The 16,298-nt window shown below is 31.6% G+C and overlaps 7 protein-coding genes and 3 non-coding genes across 11 annotated transcripts; 5 read left to right on the forward strand and 5 right to left on the reverse strand.

The window, feature by feature from the left end:
* Nucleotides 1–625: 625 nt before the first annotated feature.
* LOC128952837 (uncharacterized) lies at nucleotides 626–1,914 on the forward strand. Its single transcript, XM_054298291.1, has 3 exons — nucleotides 626–1,067; nucleotides 1,166–1,556; nucleotides 1,628–1,914. The coding sequence occupies exons 1-3, from the start codon at nucleotides 626–628 to the stop codon at nucleotides 1,785–1,787; spliced, it is 993 nt and encodes a 330-aa protein (XP_054154266.1). The 3' UTR covers nucleotides 1,788–1,914.
* Nucleotides 1,915–2,267: 353 nt separating this feature from the next.
* Nucleotides 2,268–3,548, reverse strand: LOC128952665 (mitochondrial genome maintenance exonuclease 1-like). Its single transcript, XM_054298096.1, has one exon. It carries the CDS (start codon nucleotides 3,398–3,400, stop codon nucleotides 2,288–2,290), a length of 1,113 nt encoding a protein of 370 aa, XP_054154071.1. The 5' UTR covers nucleotides 3,401–3,548; the 3' UTR covers nucleotides 2,268–2,287.
* Nucleotides 3,549–3,596: 48 nt separating this feature from the next.
* On the forward strand, nucleotides 3,597–4,722 carry LOC128952667 (NADH dehydrogenase [ubiquinone] flavoprotein 2, mitochondrial-like). The gene is made up of 4 exons (XM_054298098.1): nucleotides 3,597–3,858; nucleotides 3,943–4,030; nucleotides 4,114–4,224; nucleotides 4,320–4,722. Exons 1-4 carry the CDS (start codon nucleotides 3,700–3,702, stop codon nucleotides 4,670–4,672), a joined length of 711 nt encoding a protein of 236 aa, XP_054154073.1. The 5' UTR covers nucleotides 3,597–3,699; the 3' UTR covers nucleotides 4,673–4,722.
* Nucleotides 4,702–7,249, reverse strand: LOC128952664 (protein farnesyltransferase subunit beta-like). 2 transcript variants are annotated; one of them, XM_054298095.1, is made up of 10 exons: nucleotides 7,108–7,249; nucleotides 6,712–6,810; nucleotides 6,432–6,508; nucleotides 6,194–6,351; nucleotides 6,027–6,131; nucleotides 5,821–5,962; nucleotides 5,477–5,743; nucleotides 5,306–5,388; nucleotides 5,026–5,240; nucleotides 4,702–4,956 (listed from the first exon to the last, which is right to left on the reverse strand). In XM_054298095.1, exons 2-10 carry the CDS (start codon nucleotides 6,787–6,789, stop codon nucleotides 4,879–4,881), a joined length of 1,203 nt encoding a protein of 400 aa, XP_054154070.1. In that variant the 5' UTR covers nucleotides 6,790–6,810; nucleotides 7,108–7,249; the 3' UTR covers nucleotides 4,702–4,878. The 2 variants fall into 2 exon arrangements, with proteins under 2 accessions (XP_054154070.1, XP_054154069.1); XM_054298094.1 differs by having other exon boundaries at nucleotides 6,991–7,249.
* A 143-nt stretch (nucleotides 7,250–7,392) lies between these two features.
* On the forward strand, nucleotides 7,393–10,058 carry LOC128952666 (LIM and senescent cell antigen-like-containing domain protein 1). The gene is made up of 7 exons (XM_054298097.1): nucleotides 7,393–7,898; nucleotides 8,527–8,688; nucleotides 8,797–9,011; nucleotides 9,111–9,325; nucleotides 9,423–9,537; nucleotides 9,618–9,755; nucleotides 9,875–10,058. Exons 1-7 carry the CDS (start codon nucleotides 7,820–7,822, stop codon nucleotides 9,947–9,949), a joined length of 999 nt encoding a protein of 332 aa, XP_054154072.1. The 5' UTR covers nucleotides 7,393–7,819; the 3' UTR covers nucleotides 9,950–10,058.
* Nucleotides 10,059–10,711: 653 nt separating this feature from the next.
* On the reverse strand, nucleotides 10,712–10,930 carry LOC128953066 (small nucleolar RNA U3). The gene has a single exon (XR_008484458.1). It is a non-coding gene; the product is annotated as a small nucleolar RNA U3 (small nucleolar RNA).
* Nucleotides 10,931–11,584: 654 nt separating this feature from the next.
* On the reverse strand, nucleotides 11,585–12,949 carry LOC128952212 (ankyrin repeat domain-containing protein 13C-B-like). Its single transcript, XM_054297564.1, has one exon. The coding sequence runs from the start codon at nucleotides 12,913–12,915 to the stop codon at nucleotides 11,614–11,616; it is 1,302 nt and encodes a 433-aa protein (XP_054153539.1). The 5' UTR covers nucleotides 12,916–12,949; the 3' UTR covers nucleotides 11,585–11,613.
* Nucleotides 12,950–13,380: 431 nt separating this feature from the next.
* LOC128953064 (small nucleolar RNA U3) lies at nucleotides 13,381–13,599 on the forward strand. Its single transcript, XR_008484457.1, has one exon. It is a non-coding gene; the product is annotated as a small nucleolar RNA U3 (small nucleolar RNA).
* Nucleotides 13,600–14,255: 656 nt separating this feature from the next.
* On the reverse strand, nucleotides 14,256–15,566 carry LOC128952840 (ankyrin repeat domain-containing protein 13C-like). Its single transcript, XM_054298293.1, has one exon. It carries the CDS (start codon nucleotides 15,564–15,566, stop codon nucleotides 14,256–14,258), a length of 1,311 nt encoding a protein of 436 aa, XP_054154268.1.
* Nucleotides 15,567–16,066: 500 nt separating this feature from the next.
* Nucleotides 16,067–16,285, forward strand: LOC128953063 (small nucleolar RNA U3). Its single transcript, XR_008484456.1, has one exon. It is a non-coding gene; the product is annotated as a small nucleolar RNA U3 (small nucleolar RNA).
* Nucleotides 16,286–16,298: the final 13 nt, after the last annotated feature.

The raw sequence follows: 16,298 nt of genomic DNA on the forward strand, positions 1-16,298 counted from the left end.
CAGCATCTTTCAATCTCTCTYTCTYTCTCTCTCTCTCTCTCTCTCTCTCTCTCTCTCTCTCTCTCTCTTCTCTCTCTCTCTCTCTCTCTCTCTCTCTCTCTCTCTCTCTCTCTCTCTCTCTCTCTCTCTCTCTCTCTCTCTCTCTCTCTCTCTCTCTCTCTCTCTCTCTCTCTCTCTCTCTCTCTCTCTCATTCTTTCTTTCTCTGTCTCTCTCTCCCTAAGCGTGTCCTTCGCCTCTCACTGTGTATGTGTTCACCGGTTACTGACCCTTAACTGTAAGGAATACCTGACAAATAGGAAGTAAAAGTTTTTTCAGTCATAACCAGTCACTGAAAAAAGACAGACAGCGCTCACACTTTTGCTAATAAGTTTTGTCAATAGATTTCATATTTCATTGCCAATTGTGAAGTTAATCCAAACTAATGAAAGATTTTTGTTAAACAAGTATTATATTTCGTGTTTATATAGAGTTAATACTTAAAAATTTGTTATTTTTTTAATTAGTTATTTTTATACATTTATCTAATAATATAATTTATTTTTGATAAAATATTTCAACAAATTAATTGAAGATTTCAATGATATTTTAATTAAAAAAAACTATAGTTTATTTACTTTTAAGATTATGTATTCAAATCAGAATATATTGAGTACTTTTGTGATTATATTATCGGTTTTAGACGTCTATACMAAAGATAGTCATTTGATTGGCAAAAATAATTCAGATCTTTCAGTGGGAAAGTCATACACGAATTCAACCAAAAACTCGAATACCATTATCAACTCGGATGTGGACAACAGTGATGATGAGGTTAAAAGCAAATACAAAAGTAAGCAATTTTCATCAGATCACACCCTAACTGGTCAGTGGGCTGGCAGACAAACAGCAACCAATTTTGCGGGTATCGGTAATAGTAATGACTATTTCAGCAATTTCTGGTACTCACTATATGTCGACCGATCTTTTAATTCCTCATTTGCACTGAATGTACCACTATTTACGATAACTGTTCCCGGTTATGGTAGGGGTCTTAAATATGCTACTCCTTTGTCGGCAATTAATGTTGGTATGACTTAATTAAAAAAAACAAACAAAAATTACTAACTATTTTCCGCAACAATTATTAACAACTATTGGGTGTGCACTGGCACTGGTATGTTTTAGGTAATCTGGCGGTGTTGGGTATGATATTTTTCGGGAGTATAGCCTTATGGCTTCCCATTGTATTTCCAGATGTATCTACTAAGAGAAGTCTAGATTCATCGGATATATCGAGCATACCATACATTTTGGCCAAACGTATCATTAATATATCTGAACGAATGATGGGTCGGTCGATGAACAACGAGGAGAAGCAAGGATTGTCTAACTTTGTCACCAGTCGTTTGGTTGGCGTTTCCGAGTCTATAATGGGTTGGGTGGAGAAATCGGTTGATGACTTGCCTAACTTTCCCCGTTTGGATGCACAAGAGTGCATGAAAAGGTGTATCTGTGAGGCACACAATCAGCCAAAGAAATATGGATTAACCGGACTTGTATTGCAACTGTTTTTCCCGTTAGTTATCAAATTAGTATATATATATATATTTAACATTTAGTTGACAATAATTTTATTTGCTCTATCAGTCCCTACACGGAAATTGAAGAACCGTTAAAAGTGGTATCAAAGTATCAATTGGCCGCCCGTTACGGTCGTCAGGACAATGCCAACTGTGCGGCTCAGTATGACGGATGTCTCGTCAACTTTTTGGATATAGTTCAAGGGCTCATCAATTTAGTCTTTTAATTTAAAAACAAAACCGCACCAAAACTTGTCTACAATTTGGATATCAAAATGAAATAAAATGATCGATAATTTATTTAGACATTAATGTCAGTCGACATTTGCTAACTATTTATTTTTAAAAAAAATTACCGGTAAATTACTGACATTTTTGTCTACATTATTGATCGTTATTATTTAAATTCAATGATCTTAACAAATATATTATAAATATATAATTTTATTAGTAAATTATTTTTATTTATTAAAAAAAGTTACACACACTGAAACTTCAGTATTAATTTTATTTTTAAAAATAGATTAATTTAAATAATTGCAAAAATATTGGGCTTTAATTTATCTATACTTTAATAATAGAGCACATAATTATTGATTTAGTTTTATAATTGCGTTAAATATGTATAAAAAAATATTTATTTATTTATTTAAATTTTATATTGTATATAACAAATAAAATACATTATAAAACACATTTAAAATAATAATAAATATTATTTATTAAATTAATTGGCTTTAATGGTCTGTTTAAAGGCCAATAAATCCCAAAATGCTTTCACTCGTGATAACCACTGTTGCCAATAGCGAAGACATTGATCGCTACTGAGCTGATGAACCTGACAATGGGTGCCGTCTTCGTAGGCATAGATCAGAACCACTTCTTTAACATCCAATGGATGATCGGTTTCATAATTAATGGCACCTAAATAGGCGACCGCTTGTAACGGATTGTCGTAAATATCTTTCAGCGATGGTTTCAACTTTTCCGATGTTTTCCATTCAATTATCATCAGTTTTCCCGAATAATAACCGACACAATCGACAATACCTTTGTAGCAAAGATACGGGTGATAGATTGGGGTTTCACATAACTCGACTTTTTTGATGTCGGTAAAAATAGGAGTCAAACTTTGCCATAGTTTTTCAATATCACCCGTTAGATTAAGTATTGATTCATCTTTGGTATCCAAATAGGTTTTAATATTATGATGAAAGTGTGTGCCTCTGTTCAAGATATTTCTCTGATAGTCTCTGAATCCTTGTTCGCCCAATTGACTGATCTTCAGTTTCTTCCACTTGTCCAATGCTATCAGAGATGACGGAGACATTGTTGAGCTCAAGATTGTACTGACACTCGGATAGTATGTCTGGTCAGCCAAGTCATGATCGGCGCACTGTTTGTTACATTTGATAAACTCTTTCAGATCTTTTTCCAAACGTTTTGCAGAAATTTGTTTGTCTTTCAACAGCGGAAACGACTCGATCGGACAATTGGTCATAATTTGTGCCAATTTCTGTTGCGCCTCATTCTTCAGTGCTGTCTTTGTTTTGGACTTTGCTTTGATGGTCTTCGTTGTTGTTGTCGTCGTCGTTGTTGCCAATTGTCTCGTTATACAAGTGATGCCGACATTTGATTTCTTCTTCGATGTCTTCACTAACTGATTATTCAATGCTGGAATCAATTGATGCAAACATCTTGCTTGCGATGATCGCCGCCGCCGGCGATGACAAAGCAGTGATTTGTCATTTAAAACATTTGTTGTAAAATATTTGTATTGTTTGCCACCATTTCCTCTGAAAATATCAACAACCAGTGGTAACTTCTTTAGCGAAAGCATAACAAAAGAGAAATCAAATATTCTTCTACAGTAGTGATAGGTCTTAACGAAAGACGACTTTGAAAGTTGTCGTCAAAAAAAACAAAGCAATGAATGCTTTGATTGAAAGCCTTTGAATTTAGTAAACACTTTGAGGTCACGTGTTATGCATTGACAGCGATTGGCAGTCAATGTGTTATTGAAATCAAACACAACATTACTTTACATTCAATTGAATACATTGTAAACACAATAATAGACAACAAATACTTTTTACAGCTTTTTATTAGTTAAAAGAGTCTTAAATCGGACACTAAATTATGTCACTATTGAAGACACTGTCGTTGGCGATGACCAGAATCGGCAGACCTGTTATCGGGAGTGCCCATAGTGTCCGATGCATGAGTGACGCCAGTTTTGTCCATCGAGAAGCCGATTTGGACACCAAGACGTTTGAATTTACCGAAGAAAATAAAAAAGTACGATTTTTTTTGTTTTCCGTCCCGATTTGTGGTCAATTTAATTGATATTTTTAAATAAAATTCTGGTCGTTGTCCTCACAGAGAGCCGAAGCACTGCTCGGTATATATCCGGAAGGCTTTAAACAGGCGGGAGTCATACCACTTCTTGATTTAGCTCAACGACAATATGGTTTGTACTATTGGACCTATTGGTGACACTTTTATTGCAAATACCGCTAACTATAAAACAACCGATTTTCTTTGTGCCGACAGGTTGGCTACCATTGAAGGCCATGAACTATGTGGCCGATTATCTGCAGATGCCTCGTATGCGGGTCTACGAAGTGGCCACCTTTTACACGATGTTCAATAGGGCACCCGTCGGTATGTAGTTGTGGTGGTATTGATAATGACTTGATCTCACAAACACACACACACAGATTACAATTGATTGTAAAATACCTGATTTTTTTAAATAGGCAAATATCACGTCCAGGTGTGCACAACCACACCGTGTATGTTGAGAGGCGCTCAAGAACTATACGAATATACCAGAGACCTATTGAAAGACGACAAAGACTTCAAAGTGATTGAAGTCGAGTGTTTGGGCGCCTGTGTTAACGCACCAATGATTCAGATCAACGATGACTACTATGAAGATCTGACCAATGAAGATGTTAAGCAAATTGTGGCCGACTTAAAGGCCGGCAAAAAACCGAAAGCTGGACCGTCGGCCAAAAGCGGTCGACTTGCGTGCGAACCGAAAGGTGGTCTCACTTCGCTAACAACGCCGCCACCCGGACCGGGATTCGGGTGTCGACCAGATTTGTAAATTAAATAGTAATAAATGTAGACTAAATAGTAAATGTTTTTATTAAAAAACAAACAAACAATATTAATAATGACTTAGTTATTGAATTTTAATTCATATTTAAATTAAATGAAAATTCTGTAAATTAATCAAATTTTATCAGTTGTTTTCAGTCTATAATAATATGTTATATACTGTATATTATATAATAAATGCAAATATAATTATCACGAATTTGTGGCAAAATATTCATTTGCAAAGCGAACCGAATCTAACTTAACGTTAAATAATGGATGAATTGGTACCTTTAAAATACAAAAATGTAATACATTTTTAATATTTTCGGATAATTAACGGTAATATAAAATACTAACCACTTTGTTATCCTGAGATCCGACTATCAATTGACTTGACAGTGCATTTTGAGCTATACTTAGTCCGGCCAACACATAGCAAGTGTGATAATAGTCCCGGTGTTTGCCCGGCTTATCAATTAGTCCGCCATTCTTCTCCTGACAACAGCACAGAATATATTCTTGTAATGCTTGCTGATTGAACAACCATTTGTCGACTGGCATTAAGGACGGATCTGATTGGAGATCCACAAAGAAGTTAATAAATTTTACTATATCTAAAAACTTCAAGAGTTCATACACTTTTGTGCCAAATATATGTGAACAATAGGAAGAATAGCCGCCTCCCAGAAGGAATAGCAGCCATCGACCAGTTTGTTTGTTCTGTGGGTTATATAATAATAATAAGTAATAAAATTGATTATTATTTTTTGTCACACAAGATATGGTGGTGGTGTTGATGTAGGTATACCTTCCGGCAAATCCGCCCTCATATCTGTGCTGTTTATTGATAACCCATTTCAATAGTGACTTAACATTGCATTTGTCTAAACAGTTTAGTAGTACAAGAGCTGCCACCGCACAGAATGTATAGCCACCGTGAGCTTCGTGTTCCGGAGCTGCACCGAAGCCACCTTCATATGTCTGACACGAGAGCAGCCATTCGGGAGTATTTTCAAAAAGATTGTCGTCATCAATACCAATAAGTTTGGCCACAGATATGGCACAGTAGGCACCTCTGAGAATATATAATTATAAGTAAATGAGTAAAGAAATCAATTTAAAAAAAGCAAATTAACGGATAAAAATATAAACCGGATATCAATTTCACCGCCGAAATGCATCTTAAATGACCCGTCATTTTGTTTCATTTGTAGCAAAAATTTCTTGATTTGGTTTCTGTCGATGGATTTCAAGGCCTCTTCAGTGGATAGTGTGACCAATGCATTGACGGCGGCTAACAAACATTCAGACAAATTTGTTTAATTATATGAATCTTTAAAATCTATTATTGAAACTACCATATGTTGTGGCCAAATGTGATATCTGGTGTGGTCCGCCCCCATACCCGCCCTCCTTATTGGTACATTTGCTTAAGAATTTGATCACATCGTGAGCATTGATAGCTAATAATTAGTTATTTGAAAAATAGTTAATTAAATTTATTATTAAATACTGTATTATATACTTAGTTCGGAATCGGCCTCAAGTATGGCCAGCGAATGAGTGATCCAATAGGTAAGCCACGGACGGGAGGCGTCCAGACATTGGAATGATTGATGTAATGGATGGGTTAGTCCGCGGACTAAATATTTTAGGTGTTTCTCTCGTAATAATTGTGGAACTCTTTGTGAGTGATAGTCAACAGCAACAAAAAAATATCTTAGATTTTGAACTAATTTTTTAAAAATAAATTAATATCTCACTGATTATCATCACCGCTGGATTTAATTGACTCTTCGATCACATCATAGCATTCCTCAATTGTATTCTCGACTTTCCTCTAAAAAAAATTAATGTCAAATTAAGACCAAAAAAAAACTAAATTATTGGATACTTTAATATAAACAATAATTTCTATTATCTATTTCTAATGTCTATTAATTTTTTAATCAACTATAATGTATGTATGGATTAATTAATGTATGAATGCGTTAAAAATAAGTCATTGATTTAGTCTTAATCTGTGATTATTATTATTATTACTTGTTCTTCACTGGTATGGCTAACGAGTCCATCGTTATTATACTTGCGAAGCAAATCCTTTTGAAGACATCTTAACATTGTTTGTATGTTTTTTTGAGCCTAAAAATCATTTAAGAAAACAGAGAAAAAAACAATTATCAGTTAATCCAACCAACAAAAAACAACTAAAAATTTTTTTGGGCATTAATTTAATTGAAACGGAAAAGTCGTGGGATTTTCATATATTTATATATATTTATTCTTGTATTCAAAGAACTGAATGATAACCTGAAAACCTACTTAAGAGATGAAAGAGAGGGAGAAGTATATAGAGAGAGAGCACTGGTATATAATATATGTATGTTTTTATATTTTAGTTGGTGTTGTGGTGTCGTTGTCAATGATCAATGGTATCACCAATTATGGCAATCGAGGGCCGGTCTCTCCGCCAAAACAAGAGTTGTCTCACAAATACTTAACAAACACTTTACAACTTTGAGGCACACAGTTAGCTATTTTTCTGTGTGTATGTATATATGTATGTGCGCTCAGTTATGGCAACTACAGTATTATTATTATTATTATTTAATATTATTATTTGTTGACAGATTGCATATCATATACACATATTTATTATATATATATATATATATATACATGTCCTTCAACTACATATATTATAGACGACAGTCCATTGAAGACATTTAATCCGTTTGAAGTGCTGCTGATAATCGTCAAAGTGATCGACAAGTTTTTATACCTCTAAAACAAAATGTTTTAAACATATGTCCATCTGTGACACACTGTATATATTATACTGTAGTATTAGTTAACATAATAAACACACATTTTTCCAATAGTATCGGTGCTCTGAAAAACCTGTGCTATAATAGCCTACACTAGGGGTGGGGTCTCTCTCCTCTCACATTAGCCCTAACCTGACGTCAAGTACATAGCCATACAAACTGAATGACTTTCATAGAGAAGAGAGAGAGAGAGAGAGTCTATAGTTTTATGAAACAGTTTTAATGAATTAGTAAAGGATTTGTTTGTTTTTTTGACTGTGTCTTCAAATTTCGCACACATCTGGTCAACAAATTGTGTCCAAAATCGCCGATATTGTCCAACAATGTCGTCGAGTACTTCCAATATGTTTTGCAGCCGATGTAATGAGGGTTTCGAGGAAAGAGAAAAGATTGTCAATTCAGGTAATTGTCTCATAATTTTGATCATCAGTTTTGTTTGTAATTAAAACATTAATTTTTATCATGAATTTAATATTTGGATAGAAAATTAAATAGAAAAATAATAATTATCAAGATTTAAAAATAAAAAAATAAAATAAAATATATTCTAGGTATTTTTATTACAATGTAAATACTTTTTTATATATATAAATCATATATTAATATATCCATGATACATTTGTTTTTTGTTTTGTTAACTAATATAAGGAAAAAAAGTAATGTACAATTAATTAATACAAATAAAATTTACTATTGATAGTATCTATATTATTTATTTATTAGTTTGTTAGTTACTATTTATTAGTTAAATAAATTTTGTTAGTTAAATTATTATATATATATAGTTATATATCATATATACCGTAACTGAATATTGTCTAGACTAAAAGTGATCAAGTTACATTGTTGTATGAAATTAATTATTTCTATAAGAAAATTAATTGTATGATAATATTGATGTTTGAATAAATCATATCTACAATTGATAATAAATTAGGGATTTTTTTTATTGTATTCTTAATAACCGAAATAACCAAAATTGAAAATTACTAAAATGTTTGACCCCATTGATGTCTACCCAATGATTTAGGTGGTGAGGTATGGCATCAGTCGTGTTTTGTTTGTGCCCAATGTTTTCGTCCGTTTAGTAAAGACGCGATTTTCTACGAGTTTGAGGGCCGGAAGTACTGCGAACACGACTTCCACGTACTGTTCGCCCCGTGCTGTGGAGCCTGTCATGAGTTTGTCATCGGTAATAACACTAGACCCGAGACTACTAGGCCGGGCATTCAATTGATAATAATAAACTTTGAAATTTACTAATTATATGTATTCATTAATTTTTAATAATATAAAAAAGGTCGAGTAATTAAAGCGCTTAACAACAATTGGCATCCGATGTGCTTCCGGTGCGAGTTATGTCAGACAGCACTCGCCGATCAGGGATTCTTCAAGAATAAGGGTCGCGCCCTCTGTAATGACTGTAATAATAAAGAAAGAGCCGCAGCTGTCGGCAAATATATATGCTTTAAGTGCCATTCAATTATCGACGAGGGGGCGCCCATTAAATATAAGGCTAGTCGACTAATATAAAAAAAAAGATTATTATTATTGTTAATTAAAATAATAGTATTGTAAATAAATTTTTACTACAATTCCACATTAATTTTATAGGGCGAACCATACCATCCGTATCACTTTAACTGCAAAAACTGTGGCCAAGAACTAAACTCGGACGCCCGGACCATCAAAGAGGAACTCTATTGTCTCCGATGTCACGACAAAATGGGTATTCCTATATGCGGTGCCTGTCATCGACCTATTGAGGAACGTATTGTTACGGCATTGGGCAAGAACTGGCACGTCGAGCACTTTGTCTGTGCCAAATGGTGACTAATATTTGTTGTTGTTGTTGAAGTTATAAATTATGACAAACCTTATTGACAAAATTATAAATATTGATTAATTGATTAATATTTTTAACAGTGAAAAGCCATTTTTGGGTCACAGACACTACGAAAAGAAAGGGTTGGCCTATTGTGAGACACATTATCACCAATTGTTTGGCAATCTATGCTTTGTCTGTAATCAAGTAATACAGGTATATTGAAAGTGACATCAATTTGTTGTGTGTTTGTGTAACTATTATTAATTTTTAAAAAAAATGTTAACTCTTAATAGGGGGATCAGGTGACAGCATTGAACAAAGCCTGGTGTGTGGACCACTTCCAGTGTTCGTGGTGTGACACCAAACTCAGCCAGAAGTCCAAGTTTTATGACGTCGACCTCAAGCCTTGCTGTAAGAATTGCTATTCAAAGGTATGTCTCTTCAAACTATTCATATACTGTATTATTATTATTATACATTTGCTGTGCTTTTTATCAATCGTTTTGCTAATAATTTATTAATTTTTTTAAATGATTTTTTTGTGGTATAGTTCCCGACAGAACTGAAAAAGCGGCTCAAAAAACAATACACTGAAAGAACAATTACCACCAAAAGTATTCTTTAAAGAATGGGAGAGAGAGAGACAAACACAGACATCCCATTAGTTCATAATTTACTTAATATAATAAACAATATATTATTATTATTATATAATAATGTTATACTAAGTTATTATTTTGATGGCATTTTATGTTTTTAAACAACAATATATATATACAATAATTTAACATTTTATTTAAGCATATATTTTACACATAAAGTTTGTTGTTGTTTTTTATATATAAATAGTAACTATATATACATACATTGATTTTTTTTCACTAACATTTTATTAACGGTATATTTTTATTTAATATAGATTTTAAAAGATTTTTATAGTCTTAAAAAAATTTGTTCATAAATTTTAATATAATAATAAATAATTAATTTTCAACAAAAAAACTAGAAACTTGTATAAGCAATGTCTTTAAAAAGTGCCAAAAATTTTATAATATAAAATAAATTATTAAAATATAATTATTAATTTATTGATTGTATTCATTGAAATTAATCTATTTTTATGAATAAATTACTAATAGCTAATCAATTTAATTAAATTACTTATAAATATTTAAAAAACATCAAAACATATTTTATAGAGTATTATTTAAAATATTAATAGTAAATAAATTATATTTAGATTATTATTTGTTTCTCTAAATTAAATAAAAAAATTTAATTATGATATTAAAATTATAAATAATGAATAAAATTATAAGACTAATAATCTATTGATAAATGCAACTATTAGTTTGAATATATTTTTATATTTGTTTATATTTATTTAACTGCTCAGAACGCATACCTGTCCTCCCTTAGCTTATGTTAAGTTAGGGAACGGTCATCAACGACCACAACAGCCGGACCACTAGTGGTCAGCGTTGGGTCGATATCACGCTCAGACAGGTATGCCATTCACTCGTCATCGCAGTTAAGGCTGACTTCACATATTGGATGTGAAGCTAAGGAAACATACTATAGAAATGATTCTGTGAAGTATGATCTTAAAGCTAACCTTTCCTTAAACTACACATCCCATCGAATCACATGTATTATGTGTTACAGTCTATAAAGATTTTTATTAATTAATTTTTGCAAAATTTAAAATTAATATTAAATCAAATTGACTCCCAATATCTAAATTAAATTAAATGCAAAATATATTTTAATGTAATTTATTCTAATGTAATCAATATTTAAATCTATTTAATATAACATAACTAAATCTAATGTTTATTTTCAATACATTTAATTAGATTTCAATGATAAGAAAAATTTTAAGATATAAAATTTAATATTTTAGATACTATTTAAAAATGTTAACTTTATTATAATTTCTAGTTATCTTTTAATCTCAAACTTGTAAGACTAATCTATCATTAGATCCAACTATTATATAAATGATAACTTAATATAGACTCAGTTTGATATAGAAATTAATAAAAACAAATAAATGACAAAATTAAATAAAATTTTATTTTATTATTATATTAAAACTATTTATATTTGTAAAGTTTATTACCAGTTTATTACAGCAATATTGTATTTTTAAATTAAAATATTAATATCACATTGAATATAGAGTATGAAAATATATTATTATATACAGATAAATTTTAGGATTTGAAAAAATAAAGATAATCTCAACAACAAAAAATAAATAGCAAATAAATATTGATATTAATTGTTTTAAACATTTCTTTCTACACGAAAGATAACTCTTTGTTCAAAATTAGATGGAATATCAAACAACGATTCCTCGAAGTCTGATTTGAGATCAAATGACTTGAGTTTCCATTTCATGTAAACGTTTTGTTTGAGTGGATAGTCGATGAATACTGGAAATCCTTTCGGCAAATCATCGATCAGTCGAGTGATAAATGCGATCAACTGTTGACTAAGCAATTGTTCCGCTTCTTTGACTATCCATTTCCATTGGAAACTAATTTCATCGGTCAAACCGACAACAATGGACACACGTTTGGCTTCGGATTTCTCTATTTTTTGTCGTCCAAAGTGAGGCCACTGACCTTTCGGTGAATTGATGTATTCTTCCCAACTGATATGTCGGGCCAACGGCGGCGGCGGTGCTAACGATTCAATTACATTATTTGCGCTGTTTTCGCGGTTTATCATATGCTCGGTTCGTGTCTTAGTTGTTAATTCAATGGCTAACGATTCAAACACATTAGTGCTATATTTGCCAACCTTTTTGGTGACCATTTTCTTAAAGATGGGTACTTTCGTATGTTGTGTTGTCGTCTGAGTTGTTATATCCAACTTAACGCATATATTCTCCTTCTGTAACAAACTTCTTATCTCTTCATCAGCAGTAACGCCACTAAATATCTGATTGATAACACCATTCCAGTCATCATAAGTAACCCTTTGGTAAACCGGAATATTTTCGCCGACCATTATATTTACAAATGTGTCACTCGTTTGGTTCAAATTGAAGATTAAATGAAATTCTTCATGTTTTGTGTGAAATGTATCAGTTGTTTGCACATCGACTCTAATTCTGAGACCCTTTTTGTTGACCAAAAACTTGAACTCTGGMGGACCAGTGATGGCGTCCGGATTCAAGTCTTTGATTTGGAAATCAAAACTTAACTYAAAGTCGTCTTTAATACTATCGACAAGTTTGTATAGATTTTCTCGTTTTAGAAATCGAAATATTCGGTTAGAGATCGCGTCGTTCAATATCTTAATAGTCGGTATGTGTCCATAGCTGATGGCCTCATTAAAAGACGCCCAATTGAGTTCATTGCGGGCAGTGGTCAGTGCACCGCTTTTCAACAATAGTTCAACGCACCGGTGATTGCCTTTCATGATAGCTATAAGTAGTGCAGTGTTTCCGTGAATGTCCTGACGGTTGACATCTTTTTCATTCATCTTCTGCAACAACTTTTCGACAGTTTCTATCTGTCCGCTGAAGACAGCCTTATGTAGAGACAGATTACGGTTGAAATMATCCTCTTTGGATGTCATACTCTCAAAAACACTYCACTCTTAGCTTTAATAAAAAAWTTAACAGTTTATAATTAAAACCAAATATGAACCAATAATACAAATCAAATRAAAATATTTAACAAATTAAATGAATCGCGAGATTTACATTTATTATTAGTAATAAATATTAATAAATAACAAATAAGTTTTTAAACATTTTTCTTATCATTGATAAGTTATTTTTATTGAAAGATTATGYTTTTGAAAATATGCATTAGATTTAATTATATTGTACTTAAATATAATAGATTTAAATATTGATTACATTGCAATAAATTACATTAAAATATATTTTGCATTTAATTTAATTTAGATATTGGGAGTCAATTTGATTTAATATTAGTTTTAAATTTTGCAAAAATTAATTAATAAAAATCTTTATAGACTGTAACACATAATACATGTGATTTGATGGGATGTGTAGTCTAAGGAAAGGTTAGCTTTAAGATCATACTTCACAGAATCATTTCTATAGTATGTTTCCTTAGCTTCACATCCAATATGTGAAGTCAGCCTTAACTGCGATGACGAGTGAATGGCATACCTGTCTGAGCGTGATATCGACCCAACGCTGACCACTAGTGGTCCGGCTGTTGTGGTCGTTGATGACCGTTCCCTAACTTACCATAAGCTAAGGGAGGACAGGTATGCGTTCTGAGCAGTTAAATAAATATAAACAAATATAAAAATATATTCAAACTAATAGTTGCATTTATCAATAGATTATTAGTCTTATAATTTTATTCATTATTATATAATTTAATTTTTTATTTAATTTAGAGAAACAAATAATAATCTAAATATTTATAATTTATTTACTATTAATATTTTAAATAATACTCTATAAAATATGTTTTGATGTTTGTAAATATTTATAATTAATTTAATTAAATTGATTAGCTATTTAGTAATTAGTAATTTATTCATAAAAATAGATTAATTTCAATGAATACAATCAATAAATTAATAATTATATTTTAATAATTTATTTTATTTTATAAAATAAATATTGATTTTATCACAATTTCTACATATTTTTATATCAAATTCTAAGACTAATTAATTAGTAGGTCCGACCTTTATATCAATGATAAGTTAGTTATGTTTTTGTTTAATTAAAAAATTTCATTAAAAAAAGTTTTATTATATTTTTATACCAATGAATAAACAAATATTATTTTTTACTGTATATACAGTAGAAACAGGAGTATATTAATTTCAAATTAAATATAGAGTATGAAAATATAGATTTAGAAAAAAATAAAGAAAATCTCAAAATAATACTTTTTTTAAAAAATTAATTCAAATAAATATTGATATTAATTGTGTTCACCATTTCTTTCTACACGAAAGATAACTCTTTGTTCAAAATTAGGCGGAATTTCAAACAGCGATTCATCGAAATCTGATTTGAGATCAAATGACTTGAGTTTCCATTTCATGTAAACGTTTTGTTTGAGTGGATAGTCGATGAATACTGGAAATCCTTTCGGCAAATCATCGATCAGTCGAGTGATAAATGCGATCAACTGTTGACTAAGCAATTGTTCCGCTTCTTTGACTATCCATTTCCATTGGAAACTAATTTCATCGGTCAAACCGACAACAATGGACACACGTTTGGCTTCGGATTTCTCTATTTTTTGTCGTCCAAAGTGAGGCCACTGACCTTTCGATGAATTGATGTATTCTTCCCAACTGATATGTCGGGCCAACGGCGGCGGCGGTGCTAACGATTCGATTACATTAGTTGTGCTGTTTTCGCGGTTTATCATATGCTCAGTTCGTGTCTTAGTTATCAATTCAATAGCTAACGATTCAAACACATTAGTCGTATATTTGCCAACCTTTTTGGTGACCAACTTCTTAAAGATGGGTACTTTCGTTTGTTGTGTCGTCATCTGAGTTGTTATATCCAACTTAGCGCATGTGTTCTCCTTCTGTAACAAACTTCTTATCTCTTCATCAGCAGTAACGCCACTAAATATCTGATTGATAACACCATTCCAGTCATCATAAGTGACCCTTTGGTAAACCGGAATATTTTCGCCGACCATTATAATGACAAATGTGTCACTCGTTTGGCTCAAATCGAAAATTAAATGAAATTCTTCGTGTTTTGTGTGAAATGTATCAGTTGTCTGTACATCGACTCTAATTCTGAGACCCTTTTTGTTKACCAAATACTTGAACTCTGGCGGACCAGTGATGGCTTCCGGATTGTAGTCTTTGATTTGAAAATCAAAACTCAACTCAAAGTCCTCTTTAATACTGTCGACAAGTTTGAACAGATTGTCTCGTTTGAGGAACCGAAGTATTCGGTGAGAGACTGCATCATTCAATAACTTAATGGTCGGTATGTGGCCATAGCTGATAGCTTCGTGTACAGACATCCAATTAAGTTCATTGCGGACAGTGGTCAGTGCACCGCTTTTCAGCAATAATTCAACGCATCGGTGATTGCCTTTCATAACAGCTATAATCAGTGCAGTGTTACCGTGAATGTCCTGACGGTTGACATCTTTTTCGTTAATCTTCTTCAATAACTCTTCAAGAGTTTCTATCTGTCCGGTGAAGACAGCCTTATGTAGAGACAGATCACGACTGCAATCATCCACTTTAGATGCCATAGTCTCACAAACAGTGGATTTTGTTATTAAATAATTATAATATAATATATAGTATATATTATAATATATACGATATAATCAACAGATTATAATTGAAATCAAATTTGAATTTTCATATCAAATGGAAAACATTTAACAAATTTAATGAATCACGAGATTTAYTCCTATTATTAGTATTAGTAGTAACTTATTATTATAAATAAGTTTTAAAACTTTTTTCTTATCAATGATAAGTTATTGTTATTGAAAGCTAATTAAATGTATTGAAAATAATCATTAGATTTAGTTATATTTTATTAAATAGATTTAAATATTGATTACATTGCAATAAATTACATTAAAATATATTTTGCATTTAATTTAATTTAGATATCGGGAGTCAATTTGATTTAATATTAATTTTAAATTTTGCAAAAATTAATTAATAAAAATCTTTATAGACTGTAACACATAATACATGCGATTCGATGGGATGTGTAGTCTAAGGGAAGGTTAGCTTTAAGATCATACTTCACAGAATCATTTCTATAGTATGTTTCCTTAGCTTCACATCCAATATGTGAAGTCAGCCTTAACTGCGATGACGAGTGAATGGCATACCTGTCTGAGCGTGATATCGACCCAACGCTGACCACTAGTGGTCCGGCTGTTGTGGTCGTTGATGACCGTTCCCTAACTTACAATAAGCTATGGGAGGACAGGTATGCGTTCTGAGCAGTTAAATAAATATTT

This window comes from Oppia nitens, unplaced genomic scaffold (genome assembly GCF_028296485.1).
Source record: "Oppia nitens isolate AA-2021 unplaced genomic scaffold, nextdenovo-longstitch-racon4-pilon3 scaffold1_pilon_pilon_pilon, whole genome shotgun sequence".
Lineage (NCBI taxonomy): Eukaryota > Metazoa > Arthropoda > Arachnida > Sarcoptiformes > Oppiidae > Oppia > Oppia nitens.